At 43.2% G+C, this 25,449-nt stretch overlaps 1 protein-coding gene across 1 annotated transcript in view; it reads left to right on the top strand.

Moving 5' to 3' along the window:
• The window catches only part of adcy8 (adenylate cyclase 8 (brain)), a 131,945-nt gene that overhangs the window by 70,090 nt on the left and 36,406 nt on the right, over window positions 1-25,449 (top strand). The window contains exons 8-12 of the mRNA XM_068030851.1: window positions 3,289-3,486; window positions 3,987-4,087; window positions 6,807-7,008; window positions 11,676-11,765; window positions 23,503-23,675. Coding sequence (XP_067886952.1) covers window positions 3,289-3,486; window positions 3,987-4,087; window positions 6,807-7,008; window positions 11,676-11,765; window positions 23,503-23,675 — 764 coding nt within the window. The remainder of the gene's footprint in view (window positions 1-3,288; window positions 3,487-3,986; window positions 4,088-6,806; window positions 7,009-11,675; window positions 11,766-23,502; window positions 23,676-25,449) is intronic.

Below are 25,449 nucleotides of genomic sequence, written 5' to 3'. Positions count from 1 at the left end.
AAGGAGAAATGTTTTCTCTCAGAGGGTTGTGCGATTTTGGAATTCTCTGCCTCAGAAGGTGGTGGAGGCGGGGTCATTGAATATTTTTAAGGCAGTGGTAGATAGATTCTTGTTAGGCAAGGGAATCAAAGATTATAGGGGGTAGATGGGAGTGTGGAATTCGAGACAGAAACAGATCAGCCAAGATCTTATTAAATGGTGGAGCAGGCTCAACGGGCTGAATGGCCTACTTCTGCTCCTAATTCGTATGGTCATATGGTAAGCTGGGCTCTGTCAATGAACCTGGAAAGTGTGGGTATGATTGTCCAGCACTGAAGGGATAGAGCTCAATAAGCATCTCCTGCATTTATAATGAGAACCATGCATGCAACATTTTCAGTAGATATAATTGGTCAATAATCACGCTTAATCACATAACAATGAATGGAACATCTGCATTGTTTCTAAAATCTGCATGCCTTTGAGTTTATTATTTCTATTATAGTGTCTAACAATGTTCAACTTCGCAATCAATTATTACAACAGTAAGAATAGTCATCTAGTGATGCATTTTTAAAGGCTTTCCTTCAAAGAACATTATATATCAGCTATAACTGACATAATAGTACCCTCTCCAAATTTGAAGGTGGCTTGTTATTATAGGCATTACATTTCTTTTTAAAATGTAAACAATTGCGTTATCGTCTTTTGTTGCCATTTACGGTGGTTTACGACTCACTGTATAAAACGTTAATTTGATTATGTAGACTTCTTGCTCATACATTTTTTGAAAAAAAGGAACTTAAACCCCTGGGTGAAGTAGTTCTCTCCTTTATAATTGCTGTGAATATTTCTCAGCTATTTAGTACTCCTTTGGTCAAAGTATTTCATACACACTTGAAATTATTCTTTTTTTTATTGTCTAATAAAAAAATCTGATAGTTAAAGTATGGACTGCCAGATCATTATTTTTCTTTCATCTTATTAATTTGGGTTTGATGTCCTTAAAACATAATGAAAGCATGGGAAATTACCCTTTACTTATGAACTGTGAATTGCCCGCTATTGGCATTTTATAACACAGTGGACTTCTATCTCCTGTGGAATCCCTGCCCCATGGATTTATTCTTATTTAAGTGATTAAAGTGATGTCATTCTGACTTTACACAGGAGCTGTTGTGTCACTTAACCATAGTCCATAGCAGGAAAGCAATATCTTAGAAATACAGTAACCTAAATAAGTGGTCACACAGTGCATCTATCTGAAGGATAAGAACCAGCTGAGAAACATTCACAATAATCAAATGGAGAGCAACGCGAGTAATTTAATAAAAGGAATGACTTCACTACTGGAGCTTTATTCCACTTTGGTAAGTTTTCTGTTGCTTTAGTTATCTTTTTATTTCTGTGCTTCCCAGTGTAGTGCTCGGGAATTAAACTTTGCACTCAATACATCATACTGCAAGGTCTGCTATGTCACAGGCTAAATGGCTACAATGCATAGCTTCCTCCTTCCCTCTAATAATATGCCTCAATCCCAACATCAGAAAGTCTTTTGCTTCAGTAGTGTCACATTTCCATTCCCACACTCTCTGTTCTATAGCTCTGAGCAAGATTACTAATCAGTGTAAATCAACTCCAGATTTGAAACTATTTCTATGCTATGGGTTTATGTCTACTAGGGCCTCAATTTCGACTCATTTTGGGACTGCCCACAGCAGTCAGAGGGAACAGCCTGTCTATAACCTCCATCAGAACTGGGATCAAACAAAAGGCCTAGAGATGAATTGATTATGTTCTGATCTGTCAGCCTTTCAAAATGACAACAGCATTTGTATATACTATAGATTATGGTAGTCCTTCTTTACCAGGTGCTGTAAAACATTTGAACACAAAGCATTTCTACAAACCTATGAAAGGGTTATTGCAGCTTCAACCTGTAGTGTATGTTTCACAAATAAAGGTTTTAAGACATGACTAACTTTGTAAAGTGCACGTTTGCTGAGCATTGTAACATGCTTAAAGGTCATTTGACAAGGTTTTCCACTTTGTAATTTAAATGGTTGGTGTGTGCGTTTTATCCTCTTAACCATGAACTAAGCAAAGCTATATCTAAAATAAGAGAAATTGTCATAGCTTTAGTTATATTTGCTTTCAATGTTGCTTCATTGAGGTCATGGCTAATGGCTGTATACTGCCAAAGCTTGAACTTCTTGCTGGTAAACATATGGCATATTAACTATTTAGCTTTATTGGTACCAATAAACTAAAGCCACTGTTCTGGACCAGTCAAAAAGCAGGGTTACTATCAACTGAAAAATTATGAGTAATTAATTAAAATATGAAAATTTGATATTAAAATATAATTACATAGCACAGTTTCTCATAGAGGAAGAGGAGAGGTGTGCTTAATATTGCCTGGTTTATTTTGCGGACAGTGGGCCAGGAAAGGAGGAGAAACAGATCATGAAGCATTAATTTCCCTTTCCAATCTGGAAATATGAACATACTGTTTGGCTGTTTTGCCATATCTTTTGCAAATGATGATGAGTAAAGTAAAAAAAAATCAAACCAGAGAAAGCAAGGACTTCAATGGAAAATAAAATGGGAAGCAGTGTTAAACAGTCCACTGATTCACTATCACTATTTTGTGCTTTCACCAAAGGCTAATTTCAACCCCTTAAAATATATTGAACAACACTGATGGCAAACAGATAATAACCAATCTTAAAATATACTACAGAGTGTTTCTACCTTCTTCAGTTAGTAAGCTGTAGGAAAAAATTTCATCAGTCTGATTGATACATATGTGATTTGCATCAAATCAAACTTGAATTTTTGAGCAAAATGTTTAAGGGATTTTCCTCCTTTTTATCTTTTTTTTTTATCCCCCCATCCCCCACCACTACCTTTAGTATTTGGTCTTTTAACCTTTAATCCTTTGAGTTAAGATAGACTATTTTCTGTTTCAAAATGACATTAATTGTTCTACCATTAAAATTCAACAAAAAGTTTTATGTAAATTTATAACAATAAATATTGGAAAATAAAATTAGAGACATTGAAATCTACAGTACAGTGTTTATGTGGTTTCGCGGATAAATTGCAGACATGCTGTGAAAATCATTAATCCAAAATACTAAGGATGCAGTACCTGTAGAACAAGTATCTTGGAGTAAAAGGAAGAAAAAAAATCTTGATTCAGTAAGAGATAATCTCCACCTTGTCACATGTCCTTTAACTATTCACTCTAATGCAATTGAACAGAGGTCTAGCGGGGTTTATTCTGTTTGCATGTGCTTTCCCTAGACTCTGGCTGCCCTAACAAGAAATTCAATAAATCTGCTTCCAAACCACCTTGCACAAGCTTTGCATGTCCAGTCTGGGCCTGAGGAAATTAACAAGCGAATAGAACATACCATCGACTTAAGGAGTGGGGATAAATTAAGAAGAGAGCATATCAAGCCTTTCTCACTGATGTTTAAAGACTCCAGCCTGGAGGAAAAGGTAGCTGGCCCACAAATACACATTTTGGCAGCATTAGCAAATAGGACACTTTTAAGTGGAAACAAAGATATAAAAACTTTAAGGGGAAAAGATGCAGTCACAAAATTTGAAAAGTAAACATTTCTATTATTGCATACCTTTCACACAAGAAAGTTTTAAAGTGGTTAATAAAATGAATAGAGACATGATTAAACTGTGAAAGGAAAGATAATTAAAAAAGAAAGGTAATTTAATGTGTTCATCAAGACTGATTATTTTAATAGTTCATCCATTAGATTTGGTTACTTATCAGATCATATTTTAAAACTCCCTGTAAAGTAACCCTGACAATAGCATTAGAAATTTAGTATTGTTCTTTTTTTAATTGACACAGCCCATCCTTCTGGTAGGCATCATCTTGCTAATTTCCCAGAACCCCCATAGAGACAGATAAATCATTGCAAAGCACTGTGGAATCTGCAACACATAGTCTGTTAATGTTTTGTGCTTCTTTCTTCCAGTATTCACAGATGCGAGATGAAGTTTTCAAGTCAAATCTGGTGTGTGCTTTTATTGTTCTTATATTTATCACAGCAATACAAAGTTTACTTCCTACATCAAGGTAAATATACCTTGCCTTCCCCTCTTGAATGATGATTTGCGTACTTTTTTTTCCTGCTTGGTATAGTGTACTATGAAACTTATTTTATTTTAGATTCCATAGCTTTTGGGGACAGTGTTATTATTTATTTACCATAGTATTATTCAGAAGCCAAAAAGTGTCTTTGCAAATATATTTAATATTTTTTTCAAGCCAAGCCTATTATAATGAAAAGCTCTCAAAAACCAGATAAGCATATACCAAAAATAGAAAAGGGAAGGAGGAAGAGATATGGAGAGAAAAGGAAATGACGAAATGAAAAGCAAAAGAAATCCTGGTACGTATGAAGAAAAAAAGGGCTGGATTTTGGTGAGGTCCTGATGTCGGAATCCGTGGTGGGGGTGGGCCAGAAGATTGTACTGGCAGCAGCCCACCACAGAGCCCGACGCTGGGAGTACAGGGCCCAATCTTCCCGGCGGTGGCGAGGCTACGTGGCGGCCCCCACCGCTGGGCAGTGGGACCCAACTTTGAATATGTAAATTAAGAAAATGAATACAGTGAAATAAAATTGTCAGCGATCTTACCTGCTGCCCGGGATCTTCCAAGCGGCAGCCGGCACTCACGCGCCTTCACTTTCCCATCTAGGGAAAGCTGGTGCCACCGAGGTGGGGAAGGGGTGTACTTAGGATTTTCAGTGTAGTGTGGGGGGGTGGAGGGAGTTATGGGGTCAAATGTGCATTAATAGTGTAAGGGAGGAGGTGAAAGGGTGACATCTGCACTTTGAACAGATGGAGGGGATGGAAGGTCAAATCTTCCATGTAAGTCTTTTAGGGCAGGGAAAAGGGCAAGGCTATGAAGGGATTCAAATGTGATTATAAGAACTTTAAATTGGGGCTGTTGGAAGTCTAGGAGCCAGTTAAGGCCAGCAAGGATGGGATTGATGGTTGTGCAGGACTAGCTGCAGGATAGCCTTTGGGCAGTAGAATTTTGGATAAGCTGAAGGATGGGAGGCCTGACAAGAAAGCATTGGAATATTTGAGTCTGGAGGTGACAAAGGCATGGATGAGAGTTTCAGCAACACATAGGCTGACAGAGAGGCAGGGCAGAGGTGGGCGATATTATGTAAGTAAAAGTAGGTACTCCTTGTGATGGAGAGGCTGTAGGGTTGGAAACTCAGCTCAGGGTTGAATAGGACACTGAGGTTGTGAACAGTCTGCTTCAAGCTGAGATAGTGGCCGCAGAGGGAATTCAATTTAGTGACAAGGCTACAATTTGTGGCAGGAGACAAATACTAATTTCTTCCTCATGCAAATGACAGTAGTATTAAACAGTTGATGCATGAGCAGGGCAAGGCAAGGCCTGCTGTAGAAATGTAATAGCACCCTCTCGCAAAACAAAAAAGGTTTTACTGACATTTTTACTTCACATTGAGTTGAGAGTTGAGGTTACGAAGTATTTGCATACAAAATAAAAGGACGACTCATAAATACTGTGAACAGGACAAAAAGATGCCAAGACATTAGTAGCGATATGGCAAGAACAGCATTAGTTTTCACGTGGGTACACTTGTTCGCTTCTAAATTATGTGGATTCTATTAACTGGCAGCTTATCAAATATGAGGAAGAAGTGGTGGACGATAGCTTAATAATAGTTCAAACATTTGGTGATTGCATTTTGCTCTGTACCACTAATGTAAAGGAAAGGAAGTCTAGCACATTCTAAAAGTCCTCACTGACTGTAAAAGATCCACAAATGGGGGTAAATTTTCATCTTCATCACATGGGTGGTAATTTGACTGATCAGTTTTGCCCACATGTCATGGACACTGCCCAATTTTCAATTCTCTGATGAAATTAACTGCTCCATGGCCAGCTCATCTAATACTCACTCGTGAAATAGCAACCTCAATGCACAGTCTGCTCAGTAACCACCTGAGTATTGTAATTCTGTTGGTGTGGCCAAAAGATAAAAATAGTGGAGTCAACTTTAACTTTGGGTGAACATAAGGCAGGCCGTTTAATGTCCTTGCCAAGAACCTCAAGCCATTTTAATGGTTAAACCTGACTTCAACATGTACGATATGTTGCAAGTGCTCAAAGATAGTTCGTCAACTGGGGTGGTGGTAGGGGGCGGTATTTGTGGCTTCGACACGGAGCTAAGCCTGAAGTAATAACTTAAGGACAGGAGGCAACTGCAGGAGGAGGGCATGGAGGGGCAGCAGCATGTGGGAAGATTTTTATGGTGTCAGGAGAAGCATTCCTGCTCCCCTTCTACTCAACAATATTTGAAAGAACTTGCCTTTGGCATAGTCCATTCATTGGTATTATAAAATTACATTGGGGTCCCATGTATGTCATAGGACTCTGATTTTCAAGTTATAAGTACACTCTTTCCTTAAACAGGCAGGCACTCTAGGTGAAGGCCCCAAACAAAATAACAGCCAATTGATCGGGAACGCGAATGGTAATATCAACCTCCTGAATTTCGGACGCTACCAGCCTGTTACCACCCAGTGGAGGTGTGAAAATTGGCCACAATATCTTACTACTTTTCCACCAGTGAAAAACCTGTTTAGCAAAAAATTCAGTCCATCCTGTTTCATTGTCTGTCCAGACAAGTACCGTTCGAAGTAGAACATGTAATCATAAGTTGAATGATTTTTCAAATGCAATTTTATTTGGAGTGATAGATTGACTGTATATGGTTAAACAAAATGACCTTACTATGTTTTCTCTTTAGAACAATGCCAATGGTGATCCAGTTTACCATTCTGATCTTGTTGCATGCTGCACTAGTATTATTTACTACTGCAGAGGATTATAAATGTCTGCCTTTAGTGCTTCGGAAATCATGCTGCTGGATCAACGAAACGCATTTCGCAAGGAATGTCATCATATTTGCCTCCATTATGATAAACTTTCTTGGTGCTATAATAAATATAGTATGTATTAAATTGTTATTGTGCTATTTTTAGTGAGATATGTCTAAATTAAGTAACTTTAATACAGGTTTAAGTAAAAAAAACTGTTGGCTCCATGTCTTTTTAAGTATTGAAGTCCTGTTGAACATACTGCAATCTAGTTTCCAATCTTCAAGGTCCAATGATTTCCCAGTTGGATATATTTTAATATTCATCAAACTAAAGCAGATATTTACAAAGGCAGAGAAATTATAGCTTGCCATTAAAATTCCTGAATAATATTAGGCTATTAGTCACATATAATGAATAGGACTTAAAGCAATTGTTTCATAGTTAAATATACCATTATTCTGACTTATGTGAAATCATCTCTTTGCTTTATTATACTATATTAGATGAAATTTGATGTTAAACTTTGATACGATCACAGTTAGAGCTACCATCCTTTATGATTAGTTCCACTGAGAATTTCAGGGCAAAATTTTCCCCTAAGCTTTCCTGTTTCTCAAATCTAATTCTTTCAAAATTAGTGTGTGCATATTCCACTTTGTACAGCTGGTATTTTGGAATTGCATCCTGCACCCTCCAGAACCTTATTGGGGAGAAAAAGAAATTAGCACATATAGGCTAGATTTAGTCGTGCCAGCAGGGATCTAGGCGCCAGGCTGAAAAGGCAAGGGGAACCCTGCCTTGGCCTTTCGGAGCCCCCAGGCACGATTCAACAGCGCTCAGGCACTTAATTCCCTTTAAGGACGGGGATCCCGCCTCCAAGAGCTGCCGGCCAATGTCAGAAGCACCACCAGTAATACAGGAGTCCCAGGAGCAGGCCAAGTGCTGGAGACTGGAACAAGAGACGGGGTCGCCGGGTCCAGAACGGCAGGCTCTGGCAATGGGAAAGGAGGGTGGGTGATGAGGGCAGGGGTTGTGTTAATGGAGCAGCAGCCGGGGGCTCTCCGTAGGCCACAGATTGCCCATGAGGAGGTGCCCCCCCCCCCATTCAAACAAGCCCGCAGCGAGATTGCCTCATTTCACTGGACAACCTCCCCCTTGGGGAGGCCACCCTCTCCCCCCCGCCCCCCCCACTCCCCCCGCCACTTGTTTAATTCCAGCGGTGGCGGAAAGTGGCCTTTAAGTGGTGAATAATTGGCCTCTGGGCAGGATGGCCATCTTTGGCTTTTCCTGCCCCTGACTTAATTGCGGTGCAATGGGAAAGCGACAGGCCCTCCGTCCCGGCCTCCTGTCGCAATACTATGGGCACCCCCACCTCCTAGCCCGTGTCCCAGGGGGCCAATTATATCCAACCCTATTGAATCTAGTGAATAACTTCCTTGTAGACTGATTGTTTTGGATAACTTTATTAATTCTCCAGTAGAAATGATGTAGGACTCCCATTTTATGTATAATATAGGGTGTGATATGCAAAGCAGTATCACCTTTTTGACAGTGTGTACTGCTACCTTTCTACCTTGTAATTCCCCGTTCTAGAAAAATTAATAGATGGGCTTTATTTTTGCATTTAAGGTATTGAAGGTATTAAATCTGGGGTGAAAATGTTATTTGTCTTGAATAACAGTTTGAGACTCTGGGTGGATCAGAGGCTTAATGACTATAGCCTTCTAGCAAGAAACATCCTGCTGTCATATAAAGCAGCCTTTGCATCAGATCCTTGTGATATCCAACAGGCTGTTTCAAATTTTTATCCATATGTGTATGTGTACATTGGCTTTTAATGCAGGAAATTTTCTCCTGTGAGCCGTCAATATAAGGGTTTCTCCAATACTTTTCCCCCACTAAAGGCAGGAAAAATGCAAGGGTTCAATACAATGTATGCAAACATAGGAAAAGGACAGGGGAAGACAAACTGGTCCATCCAGCCCACATGCAACATCAACTCATCCTCAAAATCTACATTCTCCTGGGAGAGGCACAATAAAAAATGGAAAATAAAAACCCTCGACAAATTTAGGGGAAAAGAAAGCTCTGGGGAATTCTTCTCTGACCCCAAAGGCAAAGTATTTGCTGGCATCTAACCTAATGCTCTGATTGCATTTTTTTAAAATTTGTTATTGGGATGTGGACATACCTGGCTAGTCTAGGATTTACTGCCCATCCCTAATTGCCCTTGACAAGATGGTGGTGAGCCACCTTCTTGAACCACTGCAGTCCATCTGGTGTAGGTACACTAACAGTGCAGTTAGGAAGAGAGTTCCAGGATTTTGACCCAGTGACAGTGAAAGAACGGCGATATAGTTCCAAGTCAGGATGGTGTGTGACTTGGAGGGGAACTTACAGGTGTTCCCATGTGTCTGCTGCCCTTGTACTTCTAGATGGTAGAGGTCGCGGGTTTGGAAGGTGCTGTTGAAGGAGCCTTGACGGGTAGCTGAAATGCATCGTGTAGATGGTACACACTGTTGCCACGGTGCACAGGTTGTGCAGGGAGTGAATGTTTAAGGTGGTGGATGAGGTGCCGATCAAGCAGGCTGCTTTGTCTTGGATGGTGTTGAGGTTCTTGAGTGTTATTGTAGCTGCACTCATCCAGGCAAGTGGAGAGTATTCCATCACACTCCTGACTTGTGCCTTGTAGATGGTGGACAGGCTTTGGGGAGTCAGGAGGTGAGTTACTCGCCGCAGAATTCCCAGCTTCTGACCTGCTGTTGTAGCCACAGTATTTAAATGGCTGGTCCAGTTAAGTTTCTGTTCAATTGTAGCCTGTAGAATCTTGGTGGGGGATTCAGCGATGGTTATGCCATTGAATGTCAAAGGGAGATGGTTATATTCTCTTGTTGGAGATAGTTATTGCCTGGCACTTATGTGACACAAGTGTAACCTGCCACTTATCAGCCCAAACCTTAATGTTGTCCAGATCATGCTGCATGCAGGCACAGACTGTTTCCGTAGCTGAGGAGTTGCGAATGGTACAGAATACTGTGCAATCATCAGCCAACATCCAAATTTTTGACCTTATGTTGGAGGGAAGGTTATTGATGAAGCAGCTGAAGATGGATGGGCCTAGGACACTACCCTAAGGACCTCCTGCAGCGGTATCCAGGGGATGAGATGATTGACCTCCAACAACCGCAATCATCTTCCTTTGTGCTAGATATGACTCCAACCAGTGGAGAGTTTTCCCCCTGATTCCCGTTGACTTCAATTTTGCTATGGCTCCTTGATGCCAAACTCAGTCAAATGCTGCCTTGATGTCAAGGGCAGTTACTCTCACCTCACCTCTGGTTTTTATTTGTTTCATGGGATGTGGGCATCACTGGCCAGGCCAGCATTTATTGCCCAATCCTAATTGCCCTTGAGAAGGTGGTGGTGAGCTGCCTTCTTGAACCGCTACAGTCCATGTGGGGTAGGTACACCCACAGTGCTATTAGGAAGGGAGTTCCAGGACTTTGACCCAGCGACAGTGAAGGAATAGTGATATAGTTCCAAGTCAGAATGGTGTGTGGCTTGGAGGGGAACTTGCAGGTGGTGGTGCTCCCATGCATCTGCTGCCCTTATCCTTTTAGGTGATGGAGGTCGCGGGTTTGGAAGGGGCTGCCTGAGTAGCCTTGCTGCATTGCTGCAGTGCATCTTGTAGATGGTACACACTGCTGCCACTGTGCGTTGGTGGTGGAGGGAGTGAATGTTTGTGGACGGGGTGCCAATCAAGCAGGCTGTTTTGTCCTGGATGGTGTTGAGCTTCTTGAGTGTTGAGTCTTGAGTTCAGCTCTTTTGTCCATGTTTGGATCAAGGCTGTAATGAGGTCTGGAGCTGAGTGGCCCTGGCGGAACCCAAACTGAGCACTGGTGAGCAAGTGCACACTTGATAGCACTGTCGATGCCACCTCCCATCGCTTCACTGATGATTGAGAGTAAACCGATGGGTGGTAATGACTGGATTGGATTTGGCCTGATTTTTGTGGGCAGAACAGACTTGGGCAATTCTCCACATTGTCTGGTCGATGCCTGTGTTGTTGTAGCTTCTTATGATCCCTAGTCCTCCCCTCCCTATCTAGCTCAAATAACCTATCAATTGGAACAGTATTTCTTCCCTTCATCATTTTAAAGACCTGTCATTTCCCCTTAAGGTCTATACTACTCCAATGACAAGAAGCTCCAGTTCCTTGAACCTGTCCTGATAACTAAGACCAGGAAAATTCAGGCTGGGAATTTCCTCAGAATGGCTCCTGCTCCACTGACATTATTCCATTGGAAGTGAGGAAGGAACCCCATTTATGCACATGAACAGGGTTTAAACTCACTTCCAGCGAAATCACAGTTGCATAAATGGAGCCACTATGAGGAAATTCTGTCCTAGGCATCATTCTTATGTATTGTTAACCTCACCCTCCCATTGTTTATTTGGGAAATGTCAAATAGAGTATTCCAAATTCTTTCATTTAGTCATAATTATGTAGAAAGCTAAAAATTGATGCATTGTAGTGTAAAGAGTACTGATTTAGATGTTTGATGGACATTAATATTTTTATATACACAGATAGCAGATGATCATGCAATGACACCTATATTGACAGGTTAAAATAGACAACTGTAATTTAGCAGATTGCTTTTCAAATATGTGTTTTGACATCTTTATATCTTTCCTAAATATTTAGATCAAATCCATTTCAAAATTACTAGATGTGGGATTTATGAATATAACTATTAAATATATCCCACCTAACACTTGAGCTTTTTTTGCAGTTTTGGTGTGATTCAGATAAATCGACAACTGTAAAGAACCAGACATTCAACTCCACTGCCATGTGTACAGACATATGCTTCTATCCAGAGGTATTTAAATACTCTGTTTTCAGCATGTGCATCTTTATTTTGATCACCTTCTACATACACCAGATATATTTTTGATAAGTCGGACTAAATATTGTATAAATGATAAAGAACATGCACCTGAACGCTTTGCATCCGCAGTCACAAGCAGTGGTCATATGAACTGACAAGATCTTTCTTGTGAGGAAGGAAAGTGGTCAGCATTTGTGAGGTTGTTCCTATTTTGACTGTTTAACTTGAATTCAAATCCTTCTAGCCCACTTTGGGTGACTTTTTGCACTCATCAAAGGGAATAATGTCAGTACTAGGGGATGGAACACTTCTTTGCAAACTTTGCCATCCAGTGTCAGCATTGAGCACGTCCAGATCAACAATAACAATAACTTACATTTACATAGTACTCACAGAAGTGTAATCAAACAAAAATCAAAACAGAACCAAAGGAGATATTAGGAGGGGTGACTAAAAGCTTCGTCAAAGAGGCAGATATTAAGAAGTGTCTTAAAGGAGGGTGGTGGAGCAATGTAAAGGTTTAGGGAGGGAATTCCAGAGCTTAGCACATAGATGATTGAAGTTATGGCCAGCTTTGATGGTGTGATAGTACTGGGGGATAAACAAGAGGCCAGAGAGGGTAATTTTAACCCCCAAGCATGGGCACGTTTGGGCTGAATGAGAAGTTAAAATTTAAAGCATTTCAATCCTGACCCAACCCGCCTTGAATCCTCCAACTTCCATTTTAACAGAGGCATTTTGGGGGGTGGGCAACCAATCTGTTCTCAGGAGGTGGGTCAGTTGCTGACAGCTTTTAAGGAGGCTACGTGCCTCCTTTTTTACAAGCATTTTTGTCACCCTTTTAGTAAAAGGAAACAAGAAGGACTGGATCCATAAACTAGGTGTCTTTATAGCACTATTTGTGAGCCAGGAGGAGCAGGTTAGCTCCCTTCCAGCTTAACAACCTTACCTGCTTCCAGTTTTATGGTTGCTGACTCCCTTCTCCCACAATCTGCCCTCCAATCACCATCTGACCCCTGACCACCATCTTCCCTCCCACTGGCCAAAATCTCATCCACCTTGATCACCATCTGCTTCCCCACCACCGTCTCTCCCTCCCAAACACCATCTTGACCCCTGACCACCATCTTACCACCTCCCCCGCAACCACCATGTCACGCCCTTAATCTCTCCCAGCCCAACCACAATAAGAGCCCTCTTACCAGCATGATACCCCTTCGATCACCACAAGACTTCCCAACTGTGATCTCTTTCTGCCTCCCTACTCTCTGCTGTGCTATGTCCTTGTGCCACAGGCTTTCCTACCCAACAGGCAATCAGCCTCTCAATCAGACTGGCCGTTAGATGGATAAACTGTAGATAAAATTTAAAAGACTTCGGCAGAAGGTCAGGAAATCTGTACTTCCAGGTTTCCCATCTACAACTCCCCCTCCTCTCTCTGAACATGCAATCCCACAAATATCAGGGTAAGACTTCTTAGAGTTGTGAGGCTGCAGGAGGTTGCAGAGATAGGGAGGTTCAAGGCTATGAAAAGATTTGAACATGAGGATAAGAATTTTAAATTTGAGGCGTTGGGGGAGCCAATGGAGGTCAGCGAGTATAGAGGTGATAGGTGAGTGGGACTTGGTACAGGTTAGGATATGGGCAGCAGAGTTTCAGATTAATTGAAGTTTCTGAAGGGCAGAGGATGGGAGGCCTATCAAGGGAACACTGAAGCGACAGACATGGTTGGGGGTTTTGGCATCAGATGGGCTGAGACAGGAGAAGAGATGGGTGATAGTGCAGCTATGACAGAGAGGATGTTGAGTTAGAAGCTCAGCTCGTCATCAAATAGGACACTGAGGTTGAAAACAGTCTGGTTCAACCTGAGCAATGGCTGGGAGTGGAATGGAACCGTTGGCATGAATACAAAGTTTGTGGTAGGGGATGAAGATGTTGTCTTTGGTTTTCCCTAAATTTAACTGGAGGAAATTACAGCTGATCCACGAATAGATATTGGACAAGCAGTCTGACAACACAGAGGCAGTGGAGAGGTCAAGAGAGATGAAAAGAGGGAGAGCTGGGTGTCATCGGCATACATATGGAAACTGGCCCCATGTCTTTGTATGATGTTGCCGAGGGGCAGGGTATAAATCTGGAACAGAAGTGGGTCTAGGATAAAACCTTGGAGGACTCAGAGGTAGCAGTGTAAAGTGAGAAGAGTTTCTCTGACTATGAATAGATTGGTAAGAATGTAACCAAGCAAAGGCAGTCCCATTGAGCTGGACTTCAGAACAGAGGCCCTTCAATGGTGCTTCAATATGGAGACACCCTCTCTTTCCCCTTGCAGCCTCAGCAGCAGCTACCTCTAATGTGGCATTGCCGAGGCTGCAAAGCTGCCAGCCCTCTGATGGGGCTAGCAGCTCAGAGAGGCAAGCCACTATCCTTAATGGGACGGTGATCCGGTGGTGGCCTCCTAATTGGCTGCTGACAGTAAAATTGCTGCTGTGGTCCCACTGTTCGCTGTCACGGACTCAGGAGACGCACTGGGTCTCGACATTGGGAATCACAATAAAATCCTGACCAATCTTTTTCTATCTACCCTCTCAAAACTTTTCATAACTTTGAAAACCTGTTAAATCCCCATTAACATTTCCTACTCCAGTGAAAAAAGCACTCGCTAATTGAGCCTTTCTTCATAGCTATAACCTCATTCCAGTGAATCTTCGCTGCGCCTTTTCCATGGCAATATTATCCTTCCTATAATGGGCACCCAGAACTGCACACAATATACAAATTGTGATCTAACCAACATCTTGCACAAATTCAACATCACTTCCTTGCTTTCATATTTAAATCCCCTAAATATAAAACCCAGAGTCTATTTTGTACTTTTTACTCAACCTTTCTACTTGCATTTCCACCTTTAAACAGCTATGTATGTGCACCTTATTTCTGATCAGAATGTTACCATTTAGGGTGTACTTCCTTTTAATATTTACTTCCAAAATGTACTGGTTCATATTTTTCTGCATTTAGCTGTATCTGCCACATATTGGCCCATTCTGCTAAACTGATTATTCCATCTTGCAATGACAGCCAGATACAGGGCAAAGCTCCCTTTATTCTGCCTCAAAGTTTAACCTCACAATCGAGCCCCAGTTTTCCACTATCAATTTTTCCAAAACTAGCCATCCTTCTGGCCTTTCTGAGTAAGGTTTTCTATTAATAACAAATTATAGCTTTTTTGGGATTTAGACTCAAATTCTTGGCAAATGGATTGAGACTACCCAAACTTAATTCAAATCAGACCATTATAGTTGGCAGAATGAGGCTTTCAACAGCTTTGTCATTTACATGATCTGTTGCATTTGTGCATTGTTGCTTGCATTCCGGGAGGGGTAAATTATCACTAACTGAAGGCGCTTTGATTTTTCCCAATCTACACAGAATATGAAATAATAGATAGCTGGCAGTATGGTATAGAACTGGTTGAGGGATTCAGATGATATGACACACCATGAGATCAATGTTTGAGTAGTTCAGCAAAATCAGCCAACCTACCACATGTATCTCTCTGCCCTGAAATAAGCTTCAAATAATTTTCTTCTTATAAATAGATTATTTAAATTTAGCTAAGCCTGGAAATTACTCCCTATGTAAAGCATTGGCATCAAATTCTTCACTTCTGTATTTTGATGAGGCATTAACCCATTTAAAATAAATCAATTAATCCCTCCATTGAAATACTGGACAGAGGAAGTTGATCCAAGTGTATTAAGTGAGCACTTCCATTACCTCTGAATAATGAATCAATGCAATGATTTCTGAATATTGCATTTGTTCATTGCACACAAACTAAGTTTTCAGTACAAAGTTGGGAGGTCTTTTTCTCCCCTCAGAGATCGAAAAAAGTTACACCTAAAATAAATGAGAATCTGTAGAGAGACACAACAGAAACATATTACACTAAGGGATGGATTTTATTGGAAGGTAAGTAGTCCTGCCACAGGACTGAAAGTGGGACCTTACCCCACGCGGGCTGGCGGCAGGGCCTGGGCAGCATTTTACTGGTGGTGGCCAATTAAGAGGCCGCCGCTGGGACCACCGTCCAATTAAGAATGGCGGCCCGCTTTGCAGAGCTGCTGGCACAATCAGAGGGCTGGCAGCTTGGCAGCCCTGGCAGCACCACTGATAGAGGTGGCCACTGCTGAGTCTGCAGGATGAAGAAGAGGGCGCCTCAGCATGGAAGCCCCCTTGACGACAAGGTAAATATTTTTACATACTGTGCTGGGGCCAGACAGGCAGGACCCGGCAATCAAGATTGGGAGGTAGTGTGGTGCACCTTCCAGCAACGTGTGGGTAGCCGAGGGGCGTGGCCATTCCTGCCGGGGTGACGGAGGCTTCTCCGTGGGCCATGAAGCACCTCCTGACACCAGTAAAATATCAGGGGCAGGAAGTGGCCCATAATTGGGCTTTTAATTGGCATAATTGGCCGCCAAGTGAGCAGCTTCGCCACTGAGGCTCCTACCGCTGGGAATATGCCATGGTGGCAGGAAGACGTCGGGCTCCCCTCCCGTCACCTTCCACTGCCATATTACGAGGCCTCCTGCCTTCCAGCCTGTCTCCAGAGAGCTTATAAAATCTAGCCCTAAAAGAAAGAAGTTGTATTTATATAGAACCTTATCACGCCCTCAGGATGTCTCAAAACACATTGCCACCAATGTAAAAATGTCTTTTAATACTATTTGCTAATGGCTGTGATGCAGGTTTTGTATAGAGGTCACTGTTGCAGCAACTACTGAGGTAATTGAAATTAATCCGTTAGCTTCAGATTTGTATGGTAAAGTTTATTCTGTCCCAAATGCACAAATGACAACAGTACCATTCAAGTTCTATAGTTGACAAAAGGTTCGGCAGCAGTATTAATTTAGCATGAATTTATTAATAGAAAACCATGGCAGTAAACTCGTGCCTTACCTTGACAAAGCATGTTGGTCTTCCAATACCAATGTAACACTCCCATGTAAAGCTTAATTTTTATAAATATGTATATCAATCTATTCACCATACAAATATTTCCCCTGATTCTAGTGAAACCTGTTAGAGCCAGTAGGAGAGCTTCATCCTTGATAATATGCTTGCTCTCCTTTCCTGGAAAGAAAAATACCTGTAAATGCACACGTACCCGTGCTAAGGTTTCATATAGCAATAATGTGGCATTTTGTGGAATTATGTAAGTACAAGTTTAGATTACTTGTTAGCAGTCTAATTTCTGAGTCAGAGAGGTAGAAATTAGTCCTCGTTGCACGTGGACAATAGGCGCAAAAAGTATCAGTTTTTGGAGGCAATCTCCTGTACGCTAAGGATGCCTGAAACAAGTCTGACCCTATATTAGGTTGTTTAATTTTTCAGCCCTCCCTGGCGACTGCCTAAAACCAAACATTAGGCCTCTTACATATGCAAATGAGCCTAATGCCTGTTTTATAGACCCCTCTGCTAAATTGGGTGTGCTGAACAGAGCAAGCGACAGGCTTCATCCATTCAGGAATAGTCAGTGGCTAAGCAGTGGCCAGAAACAGTAATTGTTTTTTTAATTCGATGTAGAGCCTGTAGGAGCAGCAATGTTCATCATGCCCAATGGCTGCTTCCAGCTTGCGATCGCCACCCGCAACCACCACCCCCCATGTGCCCGCCCAACCATTGCCCTCTCCTCCTTCCGTGGGATATACCTGACGATCTCTGATGTGAGAAAAGCAGTCCAAAATTGATCCTCTTGAAAATTATTCAAACAAGGTCTGAGGCCCAATTTCAGATGAGCCTCAGGCCTCCCTTTGAGGCACATGCTGAATGCCGCATTAATCCTGTTTCCAAAAATGAGCCATAATCAATTCTATCCCAAAATGTTTTGGGTTCAAGGCTGATTGCAAGGCTTGAGCACATTATTTAGGCAGCTACTTCAGTGCAGTACTGAGAAAGTGCTGCAATTTCAGAGATGCCATTTACAGATGGGTTATTGGGACAGGCAGGGACGCATGGGAGACCATAAAATTGCGAGGGAAGGCAGGGGATGGAGTGCCCATCACCTTCCTTACTCCATTCAATTTAGACACAGACGAGAAAGATTGAGGACAGTCTTCCCACCCAGAGGCCAAATGAGACCCTTAAGTGGCCAATTAATGGCCACTTAAGGGCCTCATCCTGCCACTGCTGACATTTTACCACTGGCAGGGAGGCCCTCCGCCATGTGCGGAGGACACCCAGTAACTCCAGGCGGTTTCTGTGTGGGCAGGAGGGGGGGCAGGAGTGAGGGGGTGCCCACCGGTTGGGTAATCTGTGGGCCACTGAGGGTCCCCGGTGGCAAAGGTCATCGCTGTGTCATCACTCACCCCTCCTGCCCTCAACATCCCAGCCACCTCCACCCCTCACTGGGGCCTGCCTGACTGATCCTGTCGAGCCCATCCCCACTTACCTGCAATCCGGAGCGCCATGGTTGCTCCTGGTCTGGGGCCTGCTGCAGTTCCAGCAATGGCCACCTCTCCCGGTGGCACTGCTGGAACTGCTGAGCTGCCAGCTTTCTGATTAGCCGGCAGCTCTTGGAGGTGAAATCCCTGTCCTTAAAGGAACAGGGACCCCAGCGCCGAGCTGTTAATTACTCGAGCACCATAAAAGGCAGCCGGGGGTCCCCCAAATGGCAAAAGTAATGTTCCCCTTACCTTTTTGGTCCGGTGTTGGGATCCCCACCGGCTGTATAAAATTCACCCCATTGAGATTCCTCTGCCTGCTTGATAAAATAAAAGATCCCTCAGCAGTACCCAAAGAAAAGCAAGGCATTCTTCTGGTGTACTGGACAACATTTCCTCCATGGCCTTGCACACCCCTGTTCACCCCATCTTTGTAATCTCTTCCAGCCCTACAACCCTCTGAGATATCTGCACTCCTCCAATTCTGGCCTCTTGTTTATCCCCAATTCGCATCATTCCACCATTGGCACTGATTCCTTCAGCTATCTAGGCCCCAAACTCTGGAATTCCCTCATTAACCCTTGAAATCTCTCTACCTCTCCTCCTTTAAGATGCTCCTTAAAACCTCTTTGACCAAACTTTTGTTCACTGTCCTAATATAAGATCATAAGAAATAGGAGCAGGAGTAGGCCATTCAGCCCATCGAACCTGCTCCGTCATTCAATAAGATCATGGCTGATCTGATTGTGGCCTTAAATACACTTTTCTGCCTGTTCCTGTAACTCAAAAACAACAGGTTGCATTGATATAGTACCTTTAATGCAGAAAATCATTCCAAAGAGCTCTACTGTGGCATACGGGGAAAAAAATGGATACTGAACCAAAGAAGGAGATGACCAAAAACTTGTTCTAAGAGGTAGCTTTTAAGGAGGGTGTTAAATAAGGTGGGAGGGAAATCCAAAGGGTGGATCTAAAGGAGGTATTTTAATTTTTTGATGCTCTGGTGAACTGGAGGCCTGGTAGGTGCAGGAAACACCAAAGTCTGGGTTTCGCAACATGCTGTGGAGTTTTCACTTCACAGTGTGTGGCTTACATCATTGACAGCTTCCGCCCGCAGAAATCAGCCTGACTGACTGCTTTGGTTTCCAGACAAGTGCAGAACACTGGAGAAGAGACTACAGGACCAGGTAGTTCTGAGCTCCGATTCCTGACCCTGAGGGGAGTCCGATCCCTAATCCTAGAGAGTGGGGGCGGGGTGTCCAAACTCAGGGATGGGACCCAACCTGGGGGACAGGGTGATCCATTCCCTCCAGACATTAGGGTGTCCAATCCCTCACCCTGGGGGTGAGGTATGATCCCAGTGGGTTTATATGGTGGGGGGGCAGGGTTCTAATTGTGGCAGTGAGGTGGAAGCTTTGGGTGCCTGAAGGGAGAACTCCTGCTCCTACTGGATCAAAAGGAGTGCTCCCAAGGCTATCCCCATCTCTCTGCAGCTGCCGGGTTTCCTGAGACAATGGGAAACCCAGCCGGCCACCATTAAACCTGCAAAGCTGGTTGAATCTGAGGCCTCCAGCCTCAATAGCATATTTAAAATGCCTATGCACCTCCTGGGAGTGGGTTTGCTACCCAGCCCTTGTTCCGCTTCCATAAGTTGATGGGTTAGAGCCAGCCTACTGGACATGCTTCCATTTTTGGCTATTTAATACCCAACTCACACCTTATCTGAACTATTTACTCATGTTAAAATTCCCCCTAAATATCTGAAGATATGGGATGAGGGGGAGGAGGGGATGTAAAAGAGGTGTCATCAGAGGAACAGAAAGTTGGGTGCTGGAGAACGTTACAGACACATCTGACAATGGCGATAAAAAACCCAGAGGTTATCTTTGCTCTACAGGATAGTGTAAGAGTAGAGGGTAGAGTAAGGTGTTTTTTGGCAGGGGAGAATGAAGCCTAGTAGTTCTTGATGTTGTCCAGCTAGATTTAGCCTGTTTTGTGCCAGATTTACTGACACTTGCACTGCTTGAACTTTAGGGACAATGGATGTGGGGTATTGGTGGGGCTTATCAGAGGAAATGGTCAGAACAGGATAGAGTAAAAGATTTAAGATAGAAATAACTTGAATTTTATCTGGTGCTTTTTTCTTGGGATAGCCCAAAGCATTTCACAGGTAATGAATTACTTTTGAAGTATAGTCAATGTTATTATGCAGCAGCTAATTTATGCAAAGCAAGGTCCACAAACAGCAAAGGGATAGATGACCAGATAATCTGTTTTAATGGTATTGCTTGAGGGATAAATATTGGCCAGATAATAGTTTGGGAACTTTCAGGTTCTTTGAATCGTGCCATGGGATCTTTTATGCCCACTTGAACAGACATAGGGCCAGAATTTTATGGTGGATGGATGGGAGCCGGACTCCGACGTGAAAGTCGGTGGTGAACCCGCTTCCGCCTAGCCTGAGGATCCGTCCCATATTTTACGGATCCCCAGGCTTTAATTGTCCCGAGGCGGGACTTCCACCCACTTGAGGGAGGAGGTCCCGCCTCAGTGAGCTGCCGGCCAATCAGCGGGCTGCCGGCCAATCAGCGGGCCGGTAGCTCTTAGTCTCAGCAGCGCCACTGGGAGCGGTGGCCACTGCTGGCACTGCAGCCCAGCCGATGCCGTGGATCGAGGAGGGAAGGTAAGTAGGGGCATGCCTCACCAGGGGGTTCGGTCCTTCCCTGGTGAGGCTGGCGTGGTTGTTTGGGGGGAGGGGTGTGGGTCCCGGGGATGGGTTGGGATGCGGAGGTGGCCCTCAATCAGGCACCCTGTGCCCGACTGCCATGCCCCCCACCGAGGCACGGAAAGGCTTGCAGCTATCGCTGGGCGGCCTTTCACGTCCCCAGCACACCTACTTGCCACAGGTAAAATGCCACTTAGGGTCTTGATTGGCCTCGGGCAGGTGGGCCATTTTCCACCCCCCGCCCGACGCTGTAAACATGTCCTGAGGCGGAAACGGGGCGGGTAGGCCTCCCAGAGCCTGCCACTCAATTTTACGTCGCCCCCACGCCACCATCCAACCCACTGGGGTGCCGTAAAATTCCGGCCATGGAGCCTTAGTTTGACAATTCATCCAAAAATACAGCACCTATAAAATTACAAAATTCCATCAGTATTGCATTGAAGTATTGGCCTAGATTATGTACTGAAGTTTTGCTAGGAACAAAAGCATCAAAAGCAAAGGTGAGAGAGAGGTTGAAAAAAATCAGCAGCGGCAAAGGTGTGGTGTTGAATAGAAAACCTAAGGTTAGCCTGTAAACATTTTGAAGGAGCAGTTGTAAGCAACTTAGGAGACAGCTTTTTCTAGGGATAGAGTTAGAAGCAAGTGGGATTAGATGGGGGTGGGGGGATGTGGGTTGGAGATGGCCTTGTAACCCATTGAGATCACTGGAGTAGGAGGCCATGGGAGTAGAGAGGCCGTTGGAGATGGTAAAGCCAGAATGTGTGAAGGAGCCTTCACATAGGAGACTTCATGTGAAGGGAGAGGTTTAGCGAGAATACAAGGGCATTGCGTTCAAAGAAGAGTGGGCAAGGATTGCTGATACAGAGATTGAAACAATCAAGGATGAACAGCACTCAGTGCAAAGCTAAAAGAGAGATGATAGCTCAAGGAATAACTTGGAGTGAGGTTTGCTGTGGTGTTAGTGAAAATTTTAAAGAAGAGTGAGGAGCAGAGCAGCATGAAATGCTCAAAGGAGGAGAATGTGCCAGAGGATTTTGCAGACCAAGGAGTGACTTGGTGATAAGTTTCACACCATCACCACAGTTTCTTGGAGGAGAATGTTGGTGGAAAGTGTTGACAGTCATGTTTGACTCAAAGTTAGGATGTTACTGCAATCCAGGTCTTGGATGGCAAGCACCTTGTTCACGAGTGAATGGGCATTCTGAAGGGAAATGTAGAAAGGTGCAGTGATTGTTGATCCACCAGCAGAGTTCAAGGGGAGGTAGTGGATGGGGTGAGTGGAATGGAAAGGAGGTTGTGAGTTTAACTCCACTGAGAATATTTGGCAAGAGAAGAGAATAGGAGCAGTTGGGGTTATTACTCATACGGGAGCAACAACAGGTGTTTGAATGGGCCCTTCAGAGAATATTGAGAGAGGTACAGAGGTAGGTTGTAGGCTTATTCAAGGGCCTTGGACAGTGGTGGTAGAGTAGGAAGACAGTGGAGTAGTGATGGGTTGAGGTGGGGGAGAGGAAAATCAAAGTAACTAAGAGGGATGAAAAAATGGCATAGCCTGGTATCAGGGAGGGGAAGAGAGAGAACAGAAAGACCCAAAAACATCTCAGAAAAGGTGTAAAATGCTTTTGAGAATCCTGGGAGTGTAATAATTTGCTATATTACAAGAGTGAATGCACTTCAAAAGTACATTGTTGTCTGTAAAGTATTTAGGGACATCCTGAGGTTATGAAAGGTGCTGTATAAGTGCAAGTATTTCTTTTCCCTCTAGAAATGCAAGGCCTTTCTTCTAGTGTAATATGTTTCTGTTGTGCCTCCCTCAAATATTTTAATTGTTTTTAAAACTTTGAGGGAAGGAAAAAGATCTTCAGATTTAGTAAGGAAAACTCAACATATCCTGTAAACGAATGCAAACTATTTTTAGGTTCTCTGCTCGGTGTGCCTGAGGTAGAGGTATCTCAACTGCAAAACATGCTGTTCCAGACTCACTGATTTTATTTTCATTATATGAGGCTTCAAACAAGACTTTACATGCTAGTTTTGAGATTGCTATTAAATTATTTTACTGAAATTAAATAGGATGCACAATTTGGATTATTTACAATTTGCACTACATGGCTGGCAGTCTGCTGCATAATGCATTAGTGTACTAACCTTCTGAGTCATGGAAAACACATACTGATGCCGTGATTCTCCATACAGCCACTCCATTAACTTAGTGATATAGTTAGGGAGCAAGTGCAGAAATGAGTTTGAGTACTCATCTACAGGAATGAGGGCAAATTGTACTGAGGCATCCCCCAATATAATTTATGCAGCTCATAGAGGTCAGATGCATGGCCATGGCAGAGGGCAAGGTGGCATGTCATCTCTCCTATGCAGGGAATTCTGTATTGTATTGGAAGACCTAAAAGAGAGGAGTGGAAAAGATGGTAGTTAGCAGAGTAACTGAGTTACATACGAACATAAGTTGGTAAAACTCCTGTAATAAATTCACAGAAAATCTGAATCTCTGCCCACTATGCTGTTGAAGCTGTTACCTAACCCTTGTCTGTTATCTGTTCAGTATTTTGTGTTTACTGGGGTGCTAGCGATGGTGACTTGTGCAGTGTTTCTCCGTCTGAATTCCATCTTGAAACTTGCCGTGCTGCTGATAATGATTGCAGTTTACTCACTGCTGACTGAAACTATCTACAGTTCACTCTTTGTTAGATACGACAGCTTCCATCACAATGGAGAGTAAGTGTTTAATGTTCTACCTCGTTTAGTACTAATTACATTACTTAGACTTGTGGCAGCATGTAGTATTTACCTTTAGCACAGTAATGCTCAGTGCCAGAAGCAGGAATGGACATGGCTTGAATTCCACTACCCTCAGTTCACAGCCTGAGCATCAATGCACAGCAAAGGCCCAAGCAGTGTCCAAAGCATGTTCCAGTAGGATATCGGGGAATTTGGAGGGGGTAATCATATGTGAGTAGTCTCTGATACTCCAAGTGCCTGCCTACAGGGGGCAGCAGCCTGGGAGTGGGCTGACTAACTATCCTCTCAGTTACACAGTATCAGGCTAGAAGAAGAAGGGAATAACATTACAGAAAAAGAGAGTCTCACAAAACAAAAATATAAATTAAAAAGAAATTTTAAAGAAAAACGGCAAACTGTATCATTCCCGCTCCAGCTGGGATGAAGTAACTCAGTACAGAACAGGGATCAAATCTGGGGCCTTCAAGGACTGTGTGGTTCAGTACCATAGTCTATAATGTTGTTACTCACTGAGTCATCAAAAGAGTCCAGAAGAGACTGATCTTTTTTAAAATCTAGAATATGCCTTATATGTTGAAATGTTTCTATAGGAAACAAGTTCTGTGGGTATAGAATCAGAGTTTTCAGGCATCCCACAATATATCACATATGATATAACATATAAACAGAGGAAGCAACTGTTTTCTAATTCTATCTGCGCTTAAGGAATAACTCTTGACTGCAAATATTCCCGAATAACAGCAATAAAAGACTCAGGGGGTGATTTTCAACAGCTGGCTGCCCATTTCACACCTGAAGAATCAGCATCTGGAATTGAAAATTGAAGGAGATGTGGTGGGTGTTAACATTCAAGGCATGCTAGATGCAATTGTCAGGCCAGCTTGTAAATAGGCAAGCACACTGCCCGCTAGCTGGCTTCCAGTTCGAGACTTCTTAAGTAAACAAATCAGATTGCATTGCCAATAGTAGGACCTTGTTTGCAATTTACAGGTACATGTTGGTGGAGCACAAGCCCAAAAATGGTTCTGCAGCTTCAGGCAGGTGGTGTTGCAGAATTCAAAAATTATCCTCCAAGACACTTTGCGTGGTAATGGATTAGCAGCTTGGAAATTAGAATAGGTTCTAAAGAGATAAGGGCTGAATCCCAGTAGCCTTGTTTCCCTGGCCTGGACCCTACTGATAAGGGCCACATATGCTACACCTTAATGGACATACAGGCTGGCTCAGATATGCCAGGCCTTGACTGAGCCAGTGGAGCATACGAACATACGAATTAGCAGCGAGAGTAGGCTATTCGGCCCCTTTGAGCCTGCTTTGCCGTTTAATAAGATCACGGCTGATATGATTGAGGCTTCAACTTCACTTTCCCGCCTACACCCGATACCCTTTGACTCCCTTGTTAGTCAAGAATTTATCTACCTCTGCTGTAAAAATATTCAACACGCTGCCTCCATCGCTCTCTGGGGTAGAGAGTTCCAAAGACTCACAACCCTTTGGGAGAAAAATGTTTTCCTTGTCTCCATCTTAAATGAGCGACCCCTTATTTTTAAACTGTGTCCCCTAGTTCTAGTCTCTCCCACAAGGGGAAACATCCTTTCAGCATCCACCCTGTCAAATCATCTCAGGATCTTATATGTTTCAATAAGATCACCTCTCATTCTTCTAAACTCCAAAGGATACAGACCCAACCTGTCCAACCTTTCTTCAAAAAATAACCCCCCACCCCAGGTATCAATCGAGTGAACCTTCT

The sequence above is a fragment of the Heterodontus francisci genome, chromosome 5 (genome assembly GCF_036365525.1).
Source record: "Heterodontus francisci isolate sHetFra1 chromosome 5, sHetFra1.hap1, whole genome shotgun sequence".
Taxonomy (NCBI): Eukaryota; Metazoa; Chordata; class Chondrichthyes; order Heterodontiformes; family Heterodontidae; genus Heterodontus; species Heterodontus francisci.
The sequence above is the reverse complement of the archived record's forward strand: the minus strand, read 5'-3'. Positions and strand labels throughout refer to the sequence as shown.